At 35.7% G+C, this 19,946-nt stretch overlaps 2 protein-coding genes across 5 annotated transcripts in view; one reads left to right on the top strand and one right to left on the bottom strand.

Annotated features, from left to right (window-relative positions):
• LOC139499281 (uncharacterized) overlaps positions 1–19,946 on the bottom strand; it is a 740,979-nt gene that overhangs the window by 124,670 nt on the left and 596,363 nt on the right. The gene's annotated exons all lie outside the window — the stretch shown is intronic.
• The window catches only part of LOC139499060 (uridylate-specific endoribonuclease-like), a 61,726-nt gene that overhangs the window by 39,983 nt on the left and 1,797 nt on the right, over positions 1–19,946 (top strand). For 3 of the 4 annotated variants that reach the window (XM_071287725.1, XM_071287726.1, XM_071287724.1), the window contains 4 exons: positions 12,788–12,904; positions 13,520–13,633; positions 18,353–18,503; positions 19,574–19,776. In XM_071287725.1, the coding sequence (XP_071143826.1) occupies positions 12,788–12,904; positions 13,520–13,633; positions 18,353–18,503; positions 19,574–19,776 (585 nt within the window). The remainder of the gene's footprint in view (positions 1–12,787; positions 12,905–13,519; positions 13,634–18,352; positions 18,504–19,573; positions 19,777–19,946) is intronic. The other variant, XM_071287727.1, reaches the window with a different exon arrangement.

The raw sequence follows: 19,946 nt of genomic DNA, 5'->3' as shown, positions 1-19,946 counted from the left end.
TCCAAAAAACTAGAAAAGGTGCAGGAAAGAGCACTCCGTTTTGTTTATGAGGATTTTACCAGCTCCTACGAGGACCTCTTACTTAAAGCTAAGGTGCCTTCCTTGCAGATCAGACGGATAAGAACAATGGCTCTAGAAACTTTTAAAATTATAAACAACATCGCTCCTGTGTGCTTACAAAATTTGGTGAATGTCAAAAAATCTAAATATTCTTTCAGGTATGTAAATATTCTTGAAATTCCACAGGTAAAGTCAACCCGTTACGGTAAAAAATCGTTCAAATTTGCTGCTGCTACTTTATGTCTTCCAAACCATTTCAGGACTGAAAACAGTTTTTCACATTTTAAAAGTCTTGTTCAGTCCTGGAACGGTTTGGAATGTCACTGTTCTGCTTGCAGATAATTCTTAAACTGTTTTATTATTTATGCTGCTTTTGGTTGCTCTGGTCAAGCATGTTTTTACTTCATTCTAAATTTGTTGATTATTTTTATTGCATGCTATGTATGTGAGATTCAACTTTGTATTACAGGTTGTTTTATATGTCAAAATGCACTGTTTTTATGTTATTTATATGTTTTTATATTCGGTCAAAAGCTCCTTAGAGCTTGTGTTGATTATTTGTACTCATGCCGAATCAAAATAAAGTTTTCTTATCTTATCTTATAAAACAAAACAGGTTTGGGGTGAAACAGGTCTTTGTTCGATGAAAAGGGTAACCTAAACTCTTGATTCAAACAATCAGATATATATATGGAGTACCAACCTTTTAGCAAGTATAGTGTTTGACAATTTGCCCAAGATTATAAAGGATACTTTCGTTATGCGAGTATTGTGGTGAAGGCTCTTAAACATCTGGGCTACGTCTTTATTAAATAATAAACCACTAACGGCTTTTAATCTCCCATGTTTCGATATAATACACATCCTCAGACTCTCTAGATCTTCCTTGTTTTGCTCTTAAGCTTCTATTGACAACTAAAGTTTCAAGAGTTCATTAATGTTTTATGTGTCGAGTTTTTAATCTGATTTACCTCCAGTTCTTGGTGCAGAGTGGTCTTAAACTCATCTTCCTTTTTCTCGAGTTCTTTAATGGTTGTATCATATCCTTTCTCTAGTCATTTTAGATCCCTCTACATCTGGTTACACGCGGATTGTAATTGTAATTTTAATTGTTTCCTATAGTATTTCAATTGACGCATGACTCGTCGTTTTGTTAGTTTAAACAATATTTATTCAGATAAATCAACATTAAACATATTATACAATGAAATAATTTTAAGGATTCAGAAACAAGCAATTTGCTTTTACAAATCTGTCTCCCTTTACAGACATAATACATAGCGTCGTTTTGTTGCAGCATCCGTATTATTATTCGGAGATTTAATGTTAGTGATACAATTGTTGTTCATGTTTAATTCTTCAAGCAATTGACTCCTATTTATTTCTCAATTTCCATAAAGTCAAAATTTGTCTGTCCTGGAAACGCAACTTCATCAAGGTTTTCCTTCAGACAACAATTGTGACAAAAACAATGTACAAACAAAAGTGTCCACAGATCACTGGTGCTCTTATCTGAAGTTCATCGGTGATGTAGTAGATCTTAAGTTTCAAGTAATTTGCCATTACGTAAGGGGGAATGAAAGTCCGTAAGAATCACAATACACTTTGCTGGTTGTCGTCTTAAACTAACACGTCCAATGGGTTCCAGGTCTCATAATGGAAGGGTTAAAAGGTCACCAAATACGTCTTGTAATTGTTAAATGTAATTTTCTGTCAATTGACTTGTTTCTTCGTTCCTTTGGCTTTCCTGGTGTGTTGACCATCATCCATTCGATATTAGCACATCTTGTAAAAAGCTCTATAAAGTTAGCCATCATTTGACTACCACATGCATACCAATCTTTTTTTTTGTTGACGTTGTCGGAAAAAACGGATTGTCCATACAATAGTTTGATGTGTCAATTTTGTTTTGAATGTGAGATATGTTTTTGTAAAAGTCGTCGGTTTGAATTTAATATGCTTAACTATCAGTGTCGGTAAACAGTAGTCGAACTTTGTTCCCGTTGGTTTTACGCACAAAGTCCAAATGAATGTCGTACATTTAAAATCTTTAAAATGTCTAAGATGAATGCTCCTTAGTATACAGGCTTGTCAAACGTTAGTTTGGTTTTCTTTATGTTTACTACTACCATGGACTCGTTATACACCACGATTTGGTCACAGTTGGGTTTAGCTATTAGTTTCAACGGTTGCCTATCAGTAGTCATTAATATTATATTCACCCATTAACGTGTCTTTTCCAGGGTATTTTCAATCATTGAGTTGTTCATCAGTTTAAAAGAATACTTTTCAGATACGATGCTGGCTATGATTCTAAGGTTAGTGTTCAGGTCAATGAAAATTTTAAGCCAAATTGATTGTTAAAATTTTGACAAACGATGCATTTTGGTTAATACCAACCCGTGGGAACAACACTGTTTCAAATTTCTAAAAAAAATGGTAAACACATGTTGTACATGAGCATAGTCAGCCACACTAATGTGTTCATTGTTAAGTCGGTCAGCAGATATTAGTTGTGTTTTCGTCATGTTGTAATGACCCTTCATGAAATCGTGAGATAAACATTTTTTTATCACTTATTCATTGTACTACCCAAATCACGACTTTCATACCTTAAATTTGGTTCAACTTTACATTCTTAGCTACCTATATAAGGTGTCGAACGAATTTATCATAAACCTACACGAATCAATGAAAAGCATTTCTTACCCATCCACTTTCTTAGAAAAAAAATATGTTCTTTTCATCAGTGTTGGGAATGCAATTCACTTTACCATCGGTAAACCCCAACGCCTGTACGAACAAGTGGGGTCATACCCTGTTAAGTAATGAAACACAATGGGAACAAAGATAGATAATTGACAGTCTAAGTTACAATTTTTTATGTGCTGCACCACGATACTTACCTGTCAAGTGCTCGTGATCACGTACTTTGTCGTCATCTAATTCATCATCGCACATGTGACAATCTTAACTCGCTGTAAAACATTGGGGATCTTCTTCAGTCATCACCAGGTCTTTTTATCAATGTACATGTCTGCAATCTCCTTCATTATCTCTTCCATGCAAACCACAAATCTTTTGATAATGTCTTCCACTGAGTACACTTTTGTTTCTTTGTATTCCCCATGAGCATACTTGACACGGTAGTAAAACCAGAAGGTGTATTTTGTTGGTTACCATCCGTGTAAGCTTTTAATTTGTCAGGTTGGCAAGTGTCTATCTGTTCTGAGCTACATTGAATGTCACCATAAATAACATAAGGAAATCGCATTTTACGTTTGTACTATGTTGTAAGATATTGTAAAGGTATCTTCTTCTGGAATCTCGATTTTCACTCCATTCCGATTATCACGATACACTAAATGTTCGTCTAAAAATCCTCACTTCAACAGTGGTTCATACATCTTCGACAAACACACTTTACCATTGTGGAATGACACTTTGGGACTGAACAAATGTGATAAACTTTTTATCCAACATTAATGTTGTTTAGTAGCATTGGTTAAATACAACATGTTTGTGTGAGTTCTATTCTTTCTGATGTTCTTTGAATTCTTAACGGGTACACTACACAATTTTTCTTAATAGTTGTTGTTTATTTCAACACCATACCGAAACACGTAAAGTATACATGGTAGTAATTAGCCTTTAAAATGTGGTCAATATGTTTCAAGTACATAACTAGCCCCTTCCCCTTTTTGTTCAACTCCTTTTCCTATTTTTTGTATTGACTCACTCGAAAAATGTACTTTTCTGATCCACCTCTTCATGATGTGATTTTGAGCTCACGTTAATAATGGCCTTCTTCTGTGCTAGTTTTACTGAAAGGCGTAGGTAAAACTTACACTTCAGGGACACAAATTATCCATATGAAGGTGTACTTCTACAATATGACTCACGTTCACTCACTTCCATCACGCATGTAAGTTACGATGCTTTCTTTTGCCTTTTCTATCATTACTGTTAGCTCAGTGTCTTAGTTGGTTGATTCAGTAATACTAACTTGAGTTGACCTAAAACGTGGACTGTCACCTGTTGCAAGGTTTGTTTTTACTAACTGTACTAGAAGCACCTTCGATGCCTACTTTAAGTTGTGATGTAAAGCACTTCGACTTGCCTTAAAAATAAATTAACAAATGGTCCAATGAGCACTGTAGTTCTTTTCTACCATCTTTCACCTTAATAACAGGTTCCTTAGCTATGTCTTGTGATTCGTTTTGTCTTCAATAAGCTTTACCAACACTTCTTTTTGGGTTTATACTATATCCTTTTAACCCCAAATCCTTTGCCATTCGATGTAGTTAGTTTACCGTTATTTGTAAATGTCCAGTTGGTATTGTCTTTATAAACCTAGCGCAACCTCTTTATTATGTATATTATGTATATTAAATGACAATCTAGGCGGACCCGGTATATTTTTGTTTGTTAATGCCATTGTTCATTTAATAAATTAATACCTTACACACACATGTCTTTTATGATGATTTATTTTTCAATTTTACACCCCTAACCACCACTGGTATTTTTTTTAATATAATGTTTATTAGATGTGAAAAGGAAAACAAGGACACGTACTTCTACGCGGTTTTGTGTCTAATTAGGGTGTAGGCGATCGTACGTCTGATGAACGGTCCTTCCAACGTTCTCGTTTCGTACTACAAGACACTATAAGCCCACATCTTACTTGTTACCAACTTCCTTGACCTCAAGATTAGTAGGTAACTATCACAAAATATTTCATCCACACTTGTAGTGTCAATAATATGGTTCACCTCGCTTGTTGGCAGGTCCTTCCATTTTTGTTTTTCTTTTGTGACAAAGGTATTCAGATCAATGAATATAAGATGCCATCATAATCTTAATACTTATAAAAATATTTCTATATTCTGTTTAATTTTCGATTTAAAAAACATCACCCTGTACTCCTATTCAAATTATAACCCTAACACCCCTTACCCTTACACACCTTATCCTAAAACGTTAAACACCTTAGTAAACAGTTTTAAATCAGACTACTATAACTTTTACACCATGACGCTAATTTACCTGTGTAATGTCATTACTTTTACTTACTGATATGACGTCACTTTCTTTTTCCCTGTCACCTTCTTCCTTTCACGTTCACTGTTAATTACTAAAACTGAAAGTGTGACAGCACTCTCTATTTTACACCACTGGTATGAACCCAGGCTATTCACTACTTTTTTTTATATAATCCTGAGCCATCTGCATTACAGTGGTTCCGAAATTCATATAACGTACTTTACTTACAAACCATATATTCGGAACTTCTTAGCATATCCTTACGGCAAAGTTCCGAGCTTTAATATTTTTCTGGGATCATGGCAATTCTGACCGCTATTGGGGTTTAAAGTTGTGCCTTAACATAATTTTCATAATAATCATGTCGGAAAATACGCGAAATACAAACATTTTGCTATGGTAACGTTGTAACCATAACGCTATAGTGAGTGACGTTATTGTATTATTCATAAGCTATCATGACGATTAAACGTATATAGAAAACACAACGCATTTATTGAGATTCTGTAACATTTATGTTACCGTGACTTACTTTAAAGGCAATACATGTCGGCAACAGAGCAGGAAGAATGTTCGTATATACAACCACCAGCCCAACTACCAAATGTATTTAGTAATATAAACAATAGATTACCTAAATTAGATTAGCCACATTTTGACGGGTATGTTTTGCAGTGGAGCACATTTTGGGACTTTTACGAATGTACTATACACTAAAATAGTAGCCTTACACCAATACAGAAATTTAGTTATCTGAAAGCCCAGCTTATAAGAACCGCCGCCCAAACCATAGCAGGATTTGCTCTTACATACGCCAATTATGAGACACCCGTTTGTTTGATAAGAGAGAGATTTTGAAACCCACACAAAATTTTTAATGCTTACATGAAATCACTCATGAGCTTACCCGCACCGACAAATGATGCATTTAGCTTGAGGTCTTACGGAGACAAACTTGAATCATATGTGCGAGGATTAGAGTCACTTTGTCAAACACCTGAGATGTATGGTTCGCTTTAGTTTTGGACAAGTTATCGATTGCCATAAGAAAATCTATTGCAAGAAAACGCGGGAGATATAACTTGATACTGAAAAATCTACGAAAAGAAATAACTAAAGAGATTGAAATACTTGAAGCTGGCGATTGAGTCATTAATTTAGATATATTGTACGCCACTGCACTTTTTATGGGTACGTAATCAATTTCATACAAGAGCAAATTCACAGACACACGTAAGAAGGTAAATACACATACATGTATATTTTGTTTAGCTGAGCACTATCCGACGGAGTGCCCTGAAGTAACAGACGCAAACATAAGAAATCAAATTGTGAAACAGAAACAGTTATGCTTTAACTGTTAAGGGTCACACCAAGTGGCCAGTCTACTGAATGATGCAAAAAGTGTAACGGAATACATCATACTAGTATATGTAAAGGAAAAGAGGTAATTCCAGGTGTGACACCGCAGCCTACAATACAACAGTCAGCAATCAACGTAGTTGGAACATCAAACGAGACTACAGTAATGTATTTATCACATCAGAGTCACGACATTCTTCTGAAAACAACAACTGCACCAGTTGTAAATAACGACCAAGAAGTAGAATGTAACATCTTATTTGACGAGGGAGCACAGCCTTCTTTTATTTTATAACTTAAATTAACTGATAAATTAGAAATAAATCCTACAGAAAGTAAGCATTTATTCGTCTGTGATTTGAGATTTATCCCAGAAGGTTCGCAACTAATTAGACACTGCAACAATACAGTTACAGACCGAAACAGGAGAAAAAGTCCATATCGACACACTCATTGTTACAGAGATTGCCGTTCCGATTTAAAACAAGATTTCACAGACTACAAGGAACTTGACATATTTAAACTTAAGTGCAGAACGTTTTGAAATTGACGTCTACTATTGGTAAATTATCGAGGACAGAGTTATAAGAGGAAAAGGACCCATCGTTGTACAGTCAAAGTTCGGATGTGTGTTATCATAACTAATAAATAAAAACATCAACCATCCGACAACATCTACAGCTATGGTAAACGTCATTAAAGACAAGAACACAGCGAAAAAGGAAAGTCCACGGCAAAGTTGCTATGGAAACATGACCGTGCAGATGATATACCTTCAGGTACGACCGTTGCCAAAAGAAGACCACAAGACAAATCACAATGGCTCGTACAAAGTAGATCATCCATTTGAGGAAAATTTCCAAGAAGGTAAATTGCTACCTAGACGAACGAGCACATCCTCAACTGGTAGAGTCAAGACGCTAAATAGATACAGGAAAGAAACTTACTACGCATAAGGAAAATTAGGCTGAGTGAAGCTACCGTATGTGGCAGAAAAAAAATCCATGAATGAACTTTACATGCTTTAGTTGTGATCAGTTGAGAATAAGGAACTAGATTCTTTAATTTGAGATGGACATTAATTTAAATTTCTTTGATCTATATTGTGAACTTACATTTCCGTGTAATTATTCGTTACATACTTCAGTTTTCTCGGCCCCAAGAACGTCGGAAAAAACTCAAAGTACAAACATTATGCTATGGTAACGTTGTAACTATAACGTTATAGTGAGTGACCTTATTGTATTATTCATTACCTATCACTACAATTAAACGAATATAGAAAACACAACGCATTAATTGAGATTCTTCAACAATCATACATGCGGAACTCCTAAGAATATCTTTACGGCAAAGTTTCGAACCTGTCCAAGCTAATTTCAAAGGTATTGACCTACTAGGCTATTCCCCATTTGAATATTTTTCTGGGATCCGGGCCCGTCTGGTCACCACAGAGGTTCAAAGTTGCCCATTTACGTATTTTTCATATCGACCACACATTCGGTACTCTTCGGCATATCCCTACGGCAAAGTTCCGAACCGGACCTAGCTCATTTTAAAAGTATTGACCCAAGCTATTCCCCACTTAAATATTTTTCTGGGATCCGGGCCCGTCTGGCCACCACAGAGGTTCAAAGTTGCCCATTTACGTATTTTTCATATCGACCACACATTCGGTACTCTTCGGCATATCCCTACGGCAAAGTTCCGAACCGGACCTAGCTCATTAAAAAGGTATTGACCCAAGCTATTCCCCACTTAAATATTTTTCTGGGATCCGGGCCCGTCTGGCCACCACAGAGGTTCAAAGTTGCCCATTTACGTATTTTTCATATCGACCACACATTCGGTACTCTTCGGTATATCCCTACGGCAAAGTTCCGAACCGGACCTAGCTCATTTTAAAGGTATTGACCCAGGCTATTCCCCACTTAAATATTTTTCTGGGATCCGGGCCCGTCTGGCCACCACAGAGGTTCAAAGTTGCCCATTTACGTATTTTTCATATCGACCACACATTCGGTACTCTTCGGCATATCCCTACGGCAAAGTTCCGAACCGGACCTAGCTCATTTTAAAGGTATTGACCCAAGCTATTCCCCACTTAAATATTTTTCTGGGATCCGGGCCCGTCTGGCCACCACAGAGGTTCAAAGTTGCCCATTTACGTATTTTTCATATCGACCACACATTCGGTACTCTTCGGCATATCCCTACGGCAAAGTTCCGAACCGGACCTAGCTCATTAAACAGGTATTGACCCAAGCTATTCCCCACTTAAATATTTTTCTGGGATCCGGGCCCGTCTGGCCACCACAGAGGTTCAAAGTTGCCCATTTACGTATTTTTCATATCGACCACACATTCGGTACTCTTCGGTATATCCCTACGGCAAAGTTCCGAACCGGACCTAGCTCATTTTAAAGGTATTGACCCAAGCTATTCCCCACTTAAATATTTTTCTGGGATCCGGGCCCGTCTGGCCACCACAGAGGTTCAAAGTTGCCCATTTACGTATTTTTCATATCGACCACACATTCGGTACTCTTCGGCATATCCCTACGGCAAAGTTCCGAACCGGACCTAGCTCATTTTAAAGGTATTGACCCAAGCTATTCCCCACTTAAATATTTTTCTGGGATCCGGGCCCGTCTGGCCACCACAGAGGTTCAAAGTTGCCCATTTACGTATTTTTCATATCGACCACACATTCGGTACTCTTCGGCATATCCCTACGGCAAAGTTCCGAACCGGACCTAGCTCATTTTAAAGGTATTGACCCAAGCTATTCCCCACTTAAATATTTTTCTGGGATCCGGGCCCGTCTGGCCACCACAGAGGTTCAAAGTTGCCCATTTACGTATTTTTCATATCGACCACACATTCGGTACTCTTCGGCATATCCCTACGGCAAAGTTCCGAACCGGACCTAGCTCATTAAAAAGGTATTGACCCAAGCTATTCCCCACTTAAATATTTTTCTGGGATCCGGGCCCGTCTGGCCACCACAGAGGTTCAAAGTTGCCCATTTACGTATTTTTCATATCGACCACACATTCGGTACTCTTCGGTATATCCCTACGGCAAAGTTCCGAACCGGACCTAGCTCATTTTAAAGGTATTGACCCAAGCTATTCCCCACTTAAATATTTTTCTGGGATCCGGGCCCGTCTGGCCACCACAGAGGTTCAAAGTTGCCCATTTACGTATTTTTCATATCGACCACACATTCGGTACTCTTCGGCATATCCCTACGGCAAAGTTCCGAACCGGACCTAGCTCATTTTAAAGGTATTGACCCAAGCTATTCCCCACTTAAATATTTTTCTGGGATCCGGGCCCGTCTGGCCACCACAGAGGTTCAAAGTTGCCCATTTACGTATTTTTCATATCGACCACACATTCGGTACTCTTCGGCATATCCCTACGGCAAAGTTCCGAACCGGACCTAGCTCATTAAAAAGGTATTGACCCAAGCTATTCCCCACTTAAATATTTTTCTGGGATCCGGGCCCGTCTGGCCACCACAGAGGTTCAAAGTTGCCCATTTACGTATTTTTCATATCGACCACACATTCGGTACTCTTCGGTATATCCCTACGGCAAAGTTCCGAACCGGACCTAGCTCATTTTAAAGGTATTGACCCAAGCTATTCCCCACTTAAATATTTTTCTGGGATCCGGGCCCGTCTGGCCACCACAGAGGTTCAAAGTTGCCCATTTACGTATTTTTCATATCGACCACACATTCGGTACTCTTCGGCATATCCCTACGGCAAAGTTCCGAACCGGACCTAGCTCATTAAAAAGGTATTGACCCAAGCTATTCCCCACTTAAATATTTTTCTGGGATCCGGGCCCGTCTGGCCACCACAGAGGTTCAAAGTTGCCCATTTACGTATTTTTCATATCGACCACACATTCGGTACTCTTCGGTATATCCCTACGGCAAAGTTCCGAACCGGACCTAGCTCATTTTAAAGGTATTGACCCAAGCTATTCCCCACTTAAATATTTTTCTGGGATCCGGGCCCGTCTGGCCACCACAGAGGTTCAAAGTTGCCAATTGATGTATTTTCAATACCCATAACCCAGATCCTTTTAGTCACGTTTATATCTACACCTAATTTTATATACTACAAAGTCTATAATTTCGTTGAATTTGGGATATTGAAACACCAGGGGTCTCACCGTTATCTGAGTGGTCTCCCGTAGGTTTTCACTATATATATATTTATTTATTTTTTTTTGGCTTTCCATAGATATTTCTATTTATATTTCTTAATGTTTTTAGAGTGGCTGGCTTTAGTTTTAGTTTTATATATTTTATATTAAATTAAATCTTTGATGAATCTTTGATGTCGTTTTATTGATAAAAATTCATATTACATAAAGACAAATATGTAATTAATATAAGGGTTTATATTCGAACGAGAATTTACGACAGCTTGAAGGGGTCATAAAACTATTTGCGGCGTAATTTTTCACTCCTGTTAACTATGAAAATCATACTTTTTAACTAAATTTTAATATTGAACCGACTGCTATCAACCGGTTTGATATGGAATATCGAATATCGAATAACAAACCGGCAGCTAACTTCACATACATATTTTAAAAAGTAATTAAATGCTTTTAAAATCATTACAAGCCGCGAAATTGTCGAATTCCGCCGTTAAATTATATTTAACTAAGATTTAGCGATTTTTGGAACGTTTGAGTCTCATGCAATTTTTTGGTTTTTAGACATATCGTCAAAATTGGCTGCTGGAAAAAAGTGGCTGCTATCTTGATTGGCCGATAAAAGTGGCTGCCAGCTTGAGTCTGGTATCGTTAGTAGAGATGATTATCTCAAAATATACACCCAAGTTCAAATGAAATAGATGTAAGTAATTAAAGGCAACCGTTTGGACCTCAACAATGAGAAAAAACAATACCGTTAGTCGGCTATAAAAAAAAATCGACGTGAAAAAGATGAAAATTCAATTGACAAAACTAACGGTCTAATTTATAACAAAACAATTTACGAAAATCAAATTTGACAGACACAAACCAACGATAACCACTGAACTACATACAGGCTTCTGAATTGAGACAGGCTCATATGGAATGTGGTTGGGTTAAACATACGAGTGAGTGGCCCCCTCTTTAACCTAGGACAACTGTGAAACAAACTACTAGTATAGAAATAAGTTTAAAAACGATTAACCCATCAGATTAATGCGATTTTAAGAAGAAAAACATACAAAACACCGGACGTGGCTTAATTCCTTTGTTCTCTATAGATTTAATCAAAACTTATTCTGGTCTAACAAATTGTTTGTTAGATCGTAATGATTTATATGTTGTTTTTTTTTGTTTGGTATTATTTTTTAAAGGTCAGAAGATACCAAAGGAAATTCATACGTAAAAAAAAACCACAAACTGCAAAAACGAAAATGGACCAAGCCAAAATTACAACAGTTACATAAGAAACTGAAGACTGAGCAACACGAACCCCCTTAAACCGGGGATAATCTCAAGAAAGCGTTATGAGACACTATGCTATGATTTTCACGGGCCTAGTGGTTTCCATTTATTTTATACCTGCCAACTGTCACTATTTGCGGGAGATTTTCCCAATGGAGGACTCAAATGGAAATTTTAAAAGAGAAATGTTGTCCACAGTTTAAAAAAAAAACAATTAATTTTTAAATGCAATATGCTTGTAAAAGTACGAAAAAGCCAACATACAACATTAAACTATATTTGAAGGCCCCCTTGAAGGTTTTGTAGGACTATAAGAGCCATTTTGCACGTAAAACCCTATGGACATTTTGAAGAGTTGGCAGGTATGTTATTTTAATTCTTTATATATAAATATATATATATTTACTTTTATTTCAGAGTCTTTTGTCGGCAGGTGTGGGTTACCGCCCGATTCCAACCACCAATGTCAGTGTAACACGGCTTGTAAAACGTACAATGACTGTATATTTACTTCTATTTCAAAGTCTTGTGTCGGGAGGTGTGGGGTACCGCCAGATTCCAACCACCAATATCAGTGTAACACGGCTTGTAAAACGTACAATGACTGTATATTTACTTCTATTTCAGAGTCTTGTGTCGGGAGGTTTGGGTTACCGCCAGATTCCAACCACCAATGTCAGTGTAACACGGCCTGTAAAACCAGTGTGTAAAACGTACAATGACTGTATATTTACTTCTATTTCAGAGTCTTGTGTCGGGATGTGTGGGTTACCGCCAGATTCTAACCACCAATGTCAGTGTAACACGGCTTTTAAAACGTACAATGACTGTATATTTTCTTCTATTTCAGAGTCTTGTGTCGGGAGGTGTGGGTTACCGCCAGATTCTAACCACCAATGTCAGTGTAACACGGCCTGTAAAACGTACAATGACTGTTGTGATGATTATGATGCATTCTGTTTAGGAGGTTTGTTGATCTTTGCTGAACCCATCCGTTGTATGAAAACTATCGGTAAACCTCGGCAGATTCCGCTACCCTACATTAGGTGTGCCGAGATCTACCGAATGTACGAAATTCAATGTATACGACCCACAATTATGTAAATGCATTTCTTGAATACACTAACCAGTGTGTTGTCAAAAGAAGGTTCAAGATTCACATATTTTCATAATATAGAAAAATTGTATTCAGTACCTTAATAAACTTAAAACAGTTTAAAACAAAGGATTTTTAGTACACTTATTTATTTTCATATATTTAAAAAAAAAATTAAAATGGTGTAATCAAAATATATGAGGTTTTTTAAAGCTTGATTGTCATAAGTTAACACGAATAAGGGTTTGAATGGGGATTATAATGTCTATATTGGTATACCATTCTTATCTTTTAATTACATGTTTTTGCTTGTTATTCTATATTTACGATAAATATAAAATTCAATTATTCTTTATGCTTTGGTATACATTTGTATTTATCTCTTTTCTTTATCTTATGTTCCCTTATTTAGTATTGTATACCCATTATTCTATAGTCTGTAATTCTATAACACTTACCATTTTGAATGTAAACAATGTTTTGTAGCTACATGTTCCGGACGATGTAATGCTTTTGTTGACAGTTCTAAACCTTGTCAGTGTAACACAGCTTGTATTTCTTACAATGATTGCTGTCCCGATTACCAATCAATGTGTAATGGTAAGTAGATAGTTGTCCCATTACGTAATATTTATTGTACTTGATACCTATAAGCAGTATTGCTTTTGGAATAAAGAATATATATATATACGATCAGTATAGATAGTTGTTCTATTAGGATCAGTATAGATAGTTGTCCAATTACGATCAGTATAGATAGTTGTCCCATTACGATCAGTATAGATAGTTGTCCCATTACGATCAGTATAGATAGTTGTTTCATTACGATCAGTATAGATAGTTGTTTCATTACGATCAGTATAGATAGTTGTTTCATTACGATCAGTATAGATAGTTGTTTCATTACGATCAGTAAAGATAGTTGTCCCATTACGATCAGTATAGATAGTTGTCCCATTACGATCAGTATAGATAGTTGTCCCATTACGATCAGTATAGATAGTTGTTTCATTACGATCAGTATAGATAGTTGTCCCATTACGATCAGTATAGATAGTTGTTTCATTACGATCAGTATAGATAGTTGTCCCATTACGATCAGTAAAGATAGTTGTCCCATTACGATCAGTATAGATAGTTGTTTCATTACGATCAGTATAGATAGTTGTCCCATTACGATCAGTATAGATAGTTGTTTCATTACGATCAGTATAGATAGTTGTCCCATTACGATCAGTAAATATAGTTGTTTCATTACGATCAGTATAGATAGTTGTTTCATTACGATCAGTATAGATAGTTGTTTCATTACGATCAGTAAAGATAGTTGTTTCATTACGATCAGTATAGATAGTTGTTTCATTACGATCAGTAAAGATAGTTGTTCCATTACGATCAGTATAGATAGTTGTTTCATTACGATCAGTAAAGATAGTTGTTTCATTACGATCAGTATAGATAGTTGTCCCATTACGATCAGTATAGATAGTTGTTTCATTACGATCAGTATAGATAGTTGTCCCATTACGATCAGTAAAGATAGTTGTTTCATTACGATCAGTATAGATAGTTGTTTCATTACGATCAGTATAGATAGTTGTTTCATTACGATCAGTAAAGATAGTTGTTTCATTACGATCAATATAGATAGTTGTTTCATTACGATCAGTAAAGATAGTTGTTTCATTACGATCAGTATAGATAGTTGTTTCATTACGATCAGTATAGATAGTTGTCACATTACGATCAGTAAAGATAGTTGTTTCATTACGATCAGTATAGATAGTTGTTTTATTACGATCAGTAAAGATAGTTGTTTCGTTACGATCAGTAAAGATAGTTGTTTCATTACGATCAGTATAGATAGTTGTCCCATTACGATCAGTATAGATAGTTGTTTCATTACGATCAGTATAGATAGTTGTTTCATTACGATCAGTATAGATAGTTGTTTCATTACGATCAGTATAGATAGTTGTTTCATTACGATCAGTAAAGATAGTTGTCCCATTACGATCAGTATAGATAGTTGTCCCATTACGATCAGTATAGATAGTTGTTTCATTACGATCAGTATAGATAGTTGCTTCATTACGATCAGTATAGATAGTTGTCCCATTACGATCAGTAAAGATAGTTGTTTCATTACGATCAGTATATATAGTTGTCCCATTACGATCAGTATAGATAGTTGTCCCATTACGATCAGTATAGATAGTTGTTTCATTACGATCAGTATAGATAGTTGCTTCATTACGATCAGTATAGATAGTTGTCCCATTACGATCAGTAAAGATAGTTGTTTCATTACGATCAGTGTAGATAGTTGTTTCATTACGATCAGTATAGATAGTTGTTTCATTACGATCAGTAAAGATAGTTGTTTCATTACGATCAGTATAGATAGTTGTTTCATTACGATCAGTAAAGATAGTTGTTTCATTACGATCAGTATAGATATTTGTCCCATTACGATCAGTAAAGATAGTTGTCCCATTACGATCAGTATAGATAGTTGTCCCATTACGATCAATATAGATAGTTGTTTCATTACGATCAGTATAGATAGTTGTTTCATTACGATCAGTATAGATAGTTGTTTCATTACGATCAGTATAGATAGTTGTTTCATTACGATCAGTATAGATAGTTGTTTCATTACGATCAGTAAAGATAGTTGTCCCATTACGATCAGTATAGATAGTTGTCCCATTACGATCAGTATAGATAGTTGTTTCATTACGATCAGTATAGATAGTTGTCCCATTACGATCAGTATAGATAGTTGTTTCATTAGGATCAGTAAAGATAGTTGTTTCATTACGATCAGTAAAGATAGTTGTTTCATTACGATCAGTATAGATAGTTGTTCCATTACGATCAGTATAGATAGTTGTTTCATTACGATCAGTATAGATAGTTGTCCCTTACGATCAGTAAAGATAGTTGTTTCATTACGATCAGTATAGATAGTTGTTTCATTTCGATCAGTATAGATAGTTGTTTCATTACGATCAGTATAGATAAAATTGAGAAAGGAAATGGTGAATATGTCAAAGAGACAACAACCCGACCATAGAGCAAACAACAGCCGAAGGCAACCAATGGGTCTTCAATGTAGCGAGAATTCCCGCACCCGTAGGTGTCCTTCAGCTGGCCCCTAAAATATGCATAATAGTACAGTGATAATGGACGTCATACTAAACTCCGAATTATACACAAGAAACTAAAATTTAAAATCATACAAGACTAACAAAGGCCAGAGGCTCCTGACTTGGGACAGGCGCAAAATTGCGGCGGGGTTAAACATTTTTATGAGATCTCAACCCTCCCCCTATACCTCTAGCCAATGTAGAAAAGTAAAAGAATAACAATACGCACATTAAAATTCAGTTCAAGAGAAGTCCGAGTCTGATGTCAAAAGATGTAACAAAAGAAAATAAATAAAATGACAATAATACATAAATAACAACAGACTACTAGCAGTTAACTGACATGCCAGCTCCAGACCTCAATTAAACTGATTGAAAGATTATGTCTTCATCATATGAATATCAGGTACAATCCCTCCCGTTAGGGGTTTAGTATCATACTATCATAAAATATATGAGAAGAACATAACCCGTGTCATGCCAACAACTGTTTTTTTAGAAATAAATGTGTTTAGTTCCGATGCAAAGACCCTATCAGTGAATCAATGTTAAAGCCAAAATATGCAATCTTTAATGACCTGACAACAGTATCGTAACTATATCCCCTTTTAATAAGTCTATTTAAAGGTTTTGTTAGTTTCTGAGGAGAATACTGACATTTTTGTGCTTTATAAAGAATATTTCCATAAAATTTTGGATGTGAAATACCTGAACGTATAAGATGTCTGCATGTTGAGTTATATTTACGAATTATTTCCTTATACCGGTGATAAAATTTAGTAAATGTTTTGACCAGTTTGTGATATCGAAAACCCTGGTGTAATAATTTTTCAGTAATACATAAATTTCTCTCGCTAAAATCTAATACATTGTTACATACACGAGCGAATCGTACAAGTTGAGATATATAAACACCATAAGATGGTGACAAGGGAATAGTTGTTTCATTACGATCAGTATAGATAGTTGTTTCATTACGATCAGTATAGATAGTTGTCCCATTACGATCAGTATAAATAGTTGTCCCATTACGATCAGTATAGATAGTTGTTTCATTACGATCAGTATAGATAGTTGCTTCATTACGATCAGTATAGATAGTTGTCCCATTACGATCAGTATAGATAGTTGTCCCATTACGATCAGTATAGATAGTTGTCCCATTACGATCAGTTTAGATAGTTGTCCCATTACGATCAATATAGATAGTTGTTTCATTACGATCAGTATAGATAGTTGTTTCATTACGATCAGTATAGATAGTTGTTTCATTACGATGAGTATAGATAGTTGTTTCATTACGATCAGTATAGATAGTTGTTTCATTACGATCAGTATAGATAGTTGTCCCATTACGATCAGTATAGATAGTTGTCCCATTACGATCAGTATAGATAGTTGTTTCATTACGATCAGTATAGATAGTTGCTTCATTACGATCAGTATAGATAGTTGTCCCATTACGATCAATATAGATAGTTGTTTCATTACGATCAGTATAGATAGTTGTTTCATTACGATCAGTAAAGATAGTTGTTTCATTACGATTAGTATAGATAGTTGTTTCATTACGATTAGTATAGATAGTTGTTCCATTACGATCAGTATAGATAGTTGTTTCATTACGATCAGTAAAGATATTTGTCCCCTTACGATCAGTATAGATAGTTGTTTCATTACGATCAGTATAGATAGTTGTCCCATTGCGATCAGTATAGATAGTTGTCCCATTACGATCAGTATAGATAGTTGTTTCATTACGATCAGTATAGATAGTTGTTTCATTACGATGAGTATAGATAGTTGTTTCATTACGATGAGTATAGATAGTTGTTTCATTACGATCAGTATAGATAGTTGTTTCATTACGATCAGTATAGATAGTTGTTTCATTACGATCAGTAAAGATAGTTGTTTCATTACGATCAGTATAGATAGTTGTTTCATTACGATCAGTAAAGATAGTTGTCCCATTACGATCAGTATAGATAGTTGTTTCATTACGATCAGTATAGATGGTTGTCCCATTGCGATCAGTATAGATAGTTGTTCCATTACGATCAGTATAGATAGTTGTTCCATTACGATCAGTAAAGATATTTGTCCCCTTACGATCAGTATAGATAGATTTGCTATGAATTGTCTGTGTTTTTTTTTATTCCTACAGGAGGCGGAGGTTCAAACCCCGGATGTGATATGAGTTGCCTTGCACAACAGCTATGGGACAGCGACGTGAACAAAGTGTCTTTACTGGATATGATCCATAACTATCAAGGTCAAACAACCTCTAGTGGAACTAATGACTTGGCACCAAACAAGTAGGTCATTCACACATTTAAGCGTATTCATACGCCAAGCGACTATCTAAAGACGGAATGTTTCTTTTTGTAGATCAGTTTGAACTTTTGTGTAAAAGCAAATACTGAAAGCAGCAGATGCGATATATGACAAGAACGTATGCACTATCAACTCTTTTCACCAGCCCGAAAAACAAACTCCTTTCAAAATAGCTTATCTTGACACCTATGTGCACCCATTTTTATTCAGAAAATTGTATTATCTTAAAGAATAATTAAAGAGACCAAATGACATAGAAGTTTTACAACTATATAATTATCATTACACTGCCTTTAACAGCAAGTAAGACCCAATAACGCATATACAGAACAACCGGCCTGATGCATGTTCAAAACATCAAACAATAAGAATGTGTCCCCAGTACACGGATGACCCATCCGCACTATCATTTCCTTGTTCAGTGGACCGTAAAAAGGGGGTAAAATTTCAAATTTGGCATTTAACTCAAAAAGATCATATCATAGGGAACATGTATACTAAGTTTTATATTTACATTTGTTGTTTATGTAGTGATATTAAGATGATAACACAATATTGACTGTTGTACCCCTATTTTTGACATTTTTACTCTTTGAGTATGTTTGTTTTGTTCATGCATCGTTGACAATGTAATGGAATTTGATGCGACTGTCATACAAGTGAGAGGTTTAGCTAGCTATAAAACCAGGTTCAATCCACCATTTTCTACATTAGAAAATGCCTGTACCAAGTCAGGAACATGACAGTTGTTATCCATTCGTTTGATGTGTTTGGACTTTTGATTTTGCCTTTTGATTTTTGATTTTCCTTTTTGAATTTTACTCGGAGTTCAGTATTTTTGTGTTTTTACTTTTTAAGTTAATTGGACTACAACCTACCTTGACCAAAAACTTTAACTTGAAGCGGGACGTCCGCACAGACAAGAAAACATAATGCCCATAAATGGGACATAAAAACATTTGTGCAACAAACACCAACACTTATTAGCATTTTATAATATTAACACAACAAAAATTTGGCAAAGCAATCCATATTTGATATCCATTTTTAGATTATTCACTTACATCAATGAGAACCATTTCAACTCAAAACCAACTTTCCAGAAATTCATAGCTTTATTAGATAACTATAATAGAAATATAGGACAGACGGAGGAACTAACGACATCAGAATGGAATGAGATTGAAGATTTCCTAACTACCGTTCTACAGACACAAGTCATGAAGCTGACCTATGATTATCTACTAAACAATGGTTTGTTTGTTTGTTTGTTTGTTTGTTTGTTTGTTTTGTTTGTTTGTTTGTTTGCAATGCTTCGTTTTAAGTTGTCAGTGTTGTTCGTTATTTCTATGATAATGTTTATTCAACGGAGGCAAAGCCACTGAAATAACTTGTCTGGGGGCCTGCAGAAGTTGAACGGATAT

Source organism: Mytilus edulis, chromosome 12 (assembly GCF_963676685.1).
Source record: "Mytilus edulis chromosome 12, xbMytEdul2.2, whole genome shotgun sequence".
In the NCBI taxonomy this organism is placed as follows: Eukaryota; Metazoa; Mollusca; class Bivalvia; order Mytilida; family Mytilidae; genus Mytilus; species Mytilus edulis.
The sequence above is the reverse complement of the archived record's forward strand: the minus strand, read 5'-3'. Positions and strand labels throughout refer to the sequence as shown.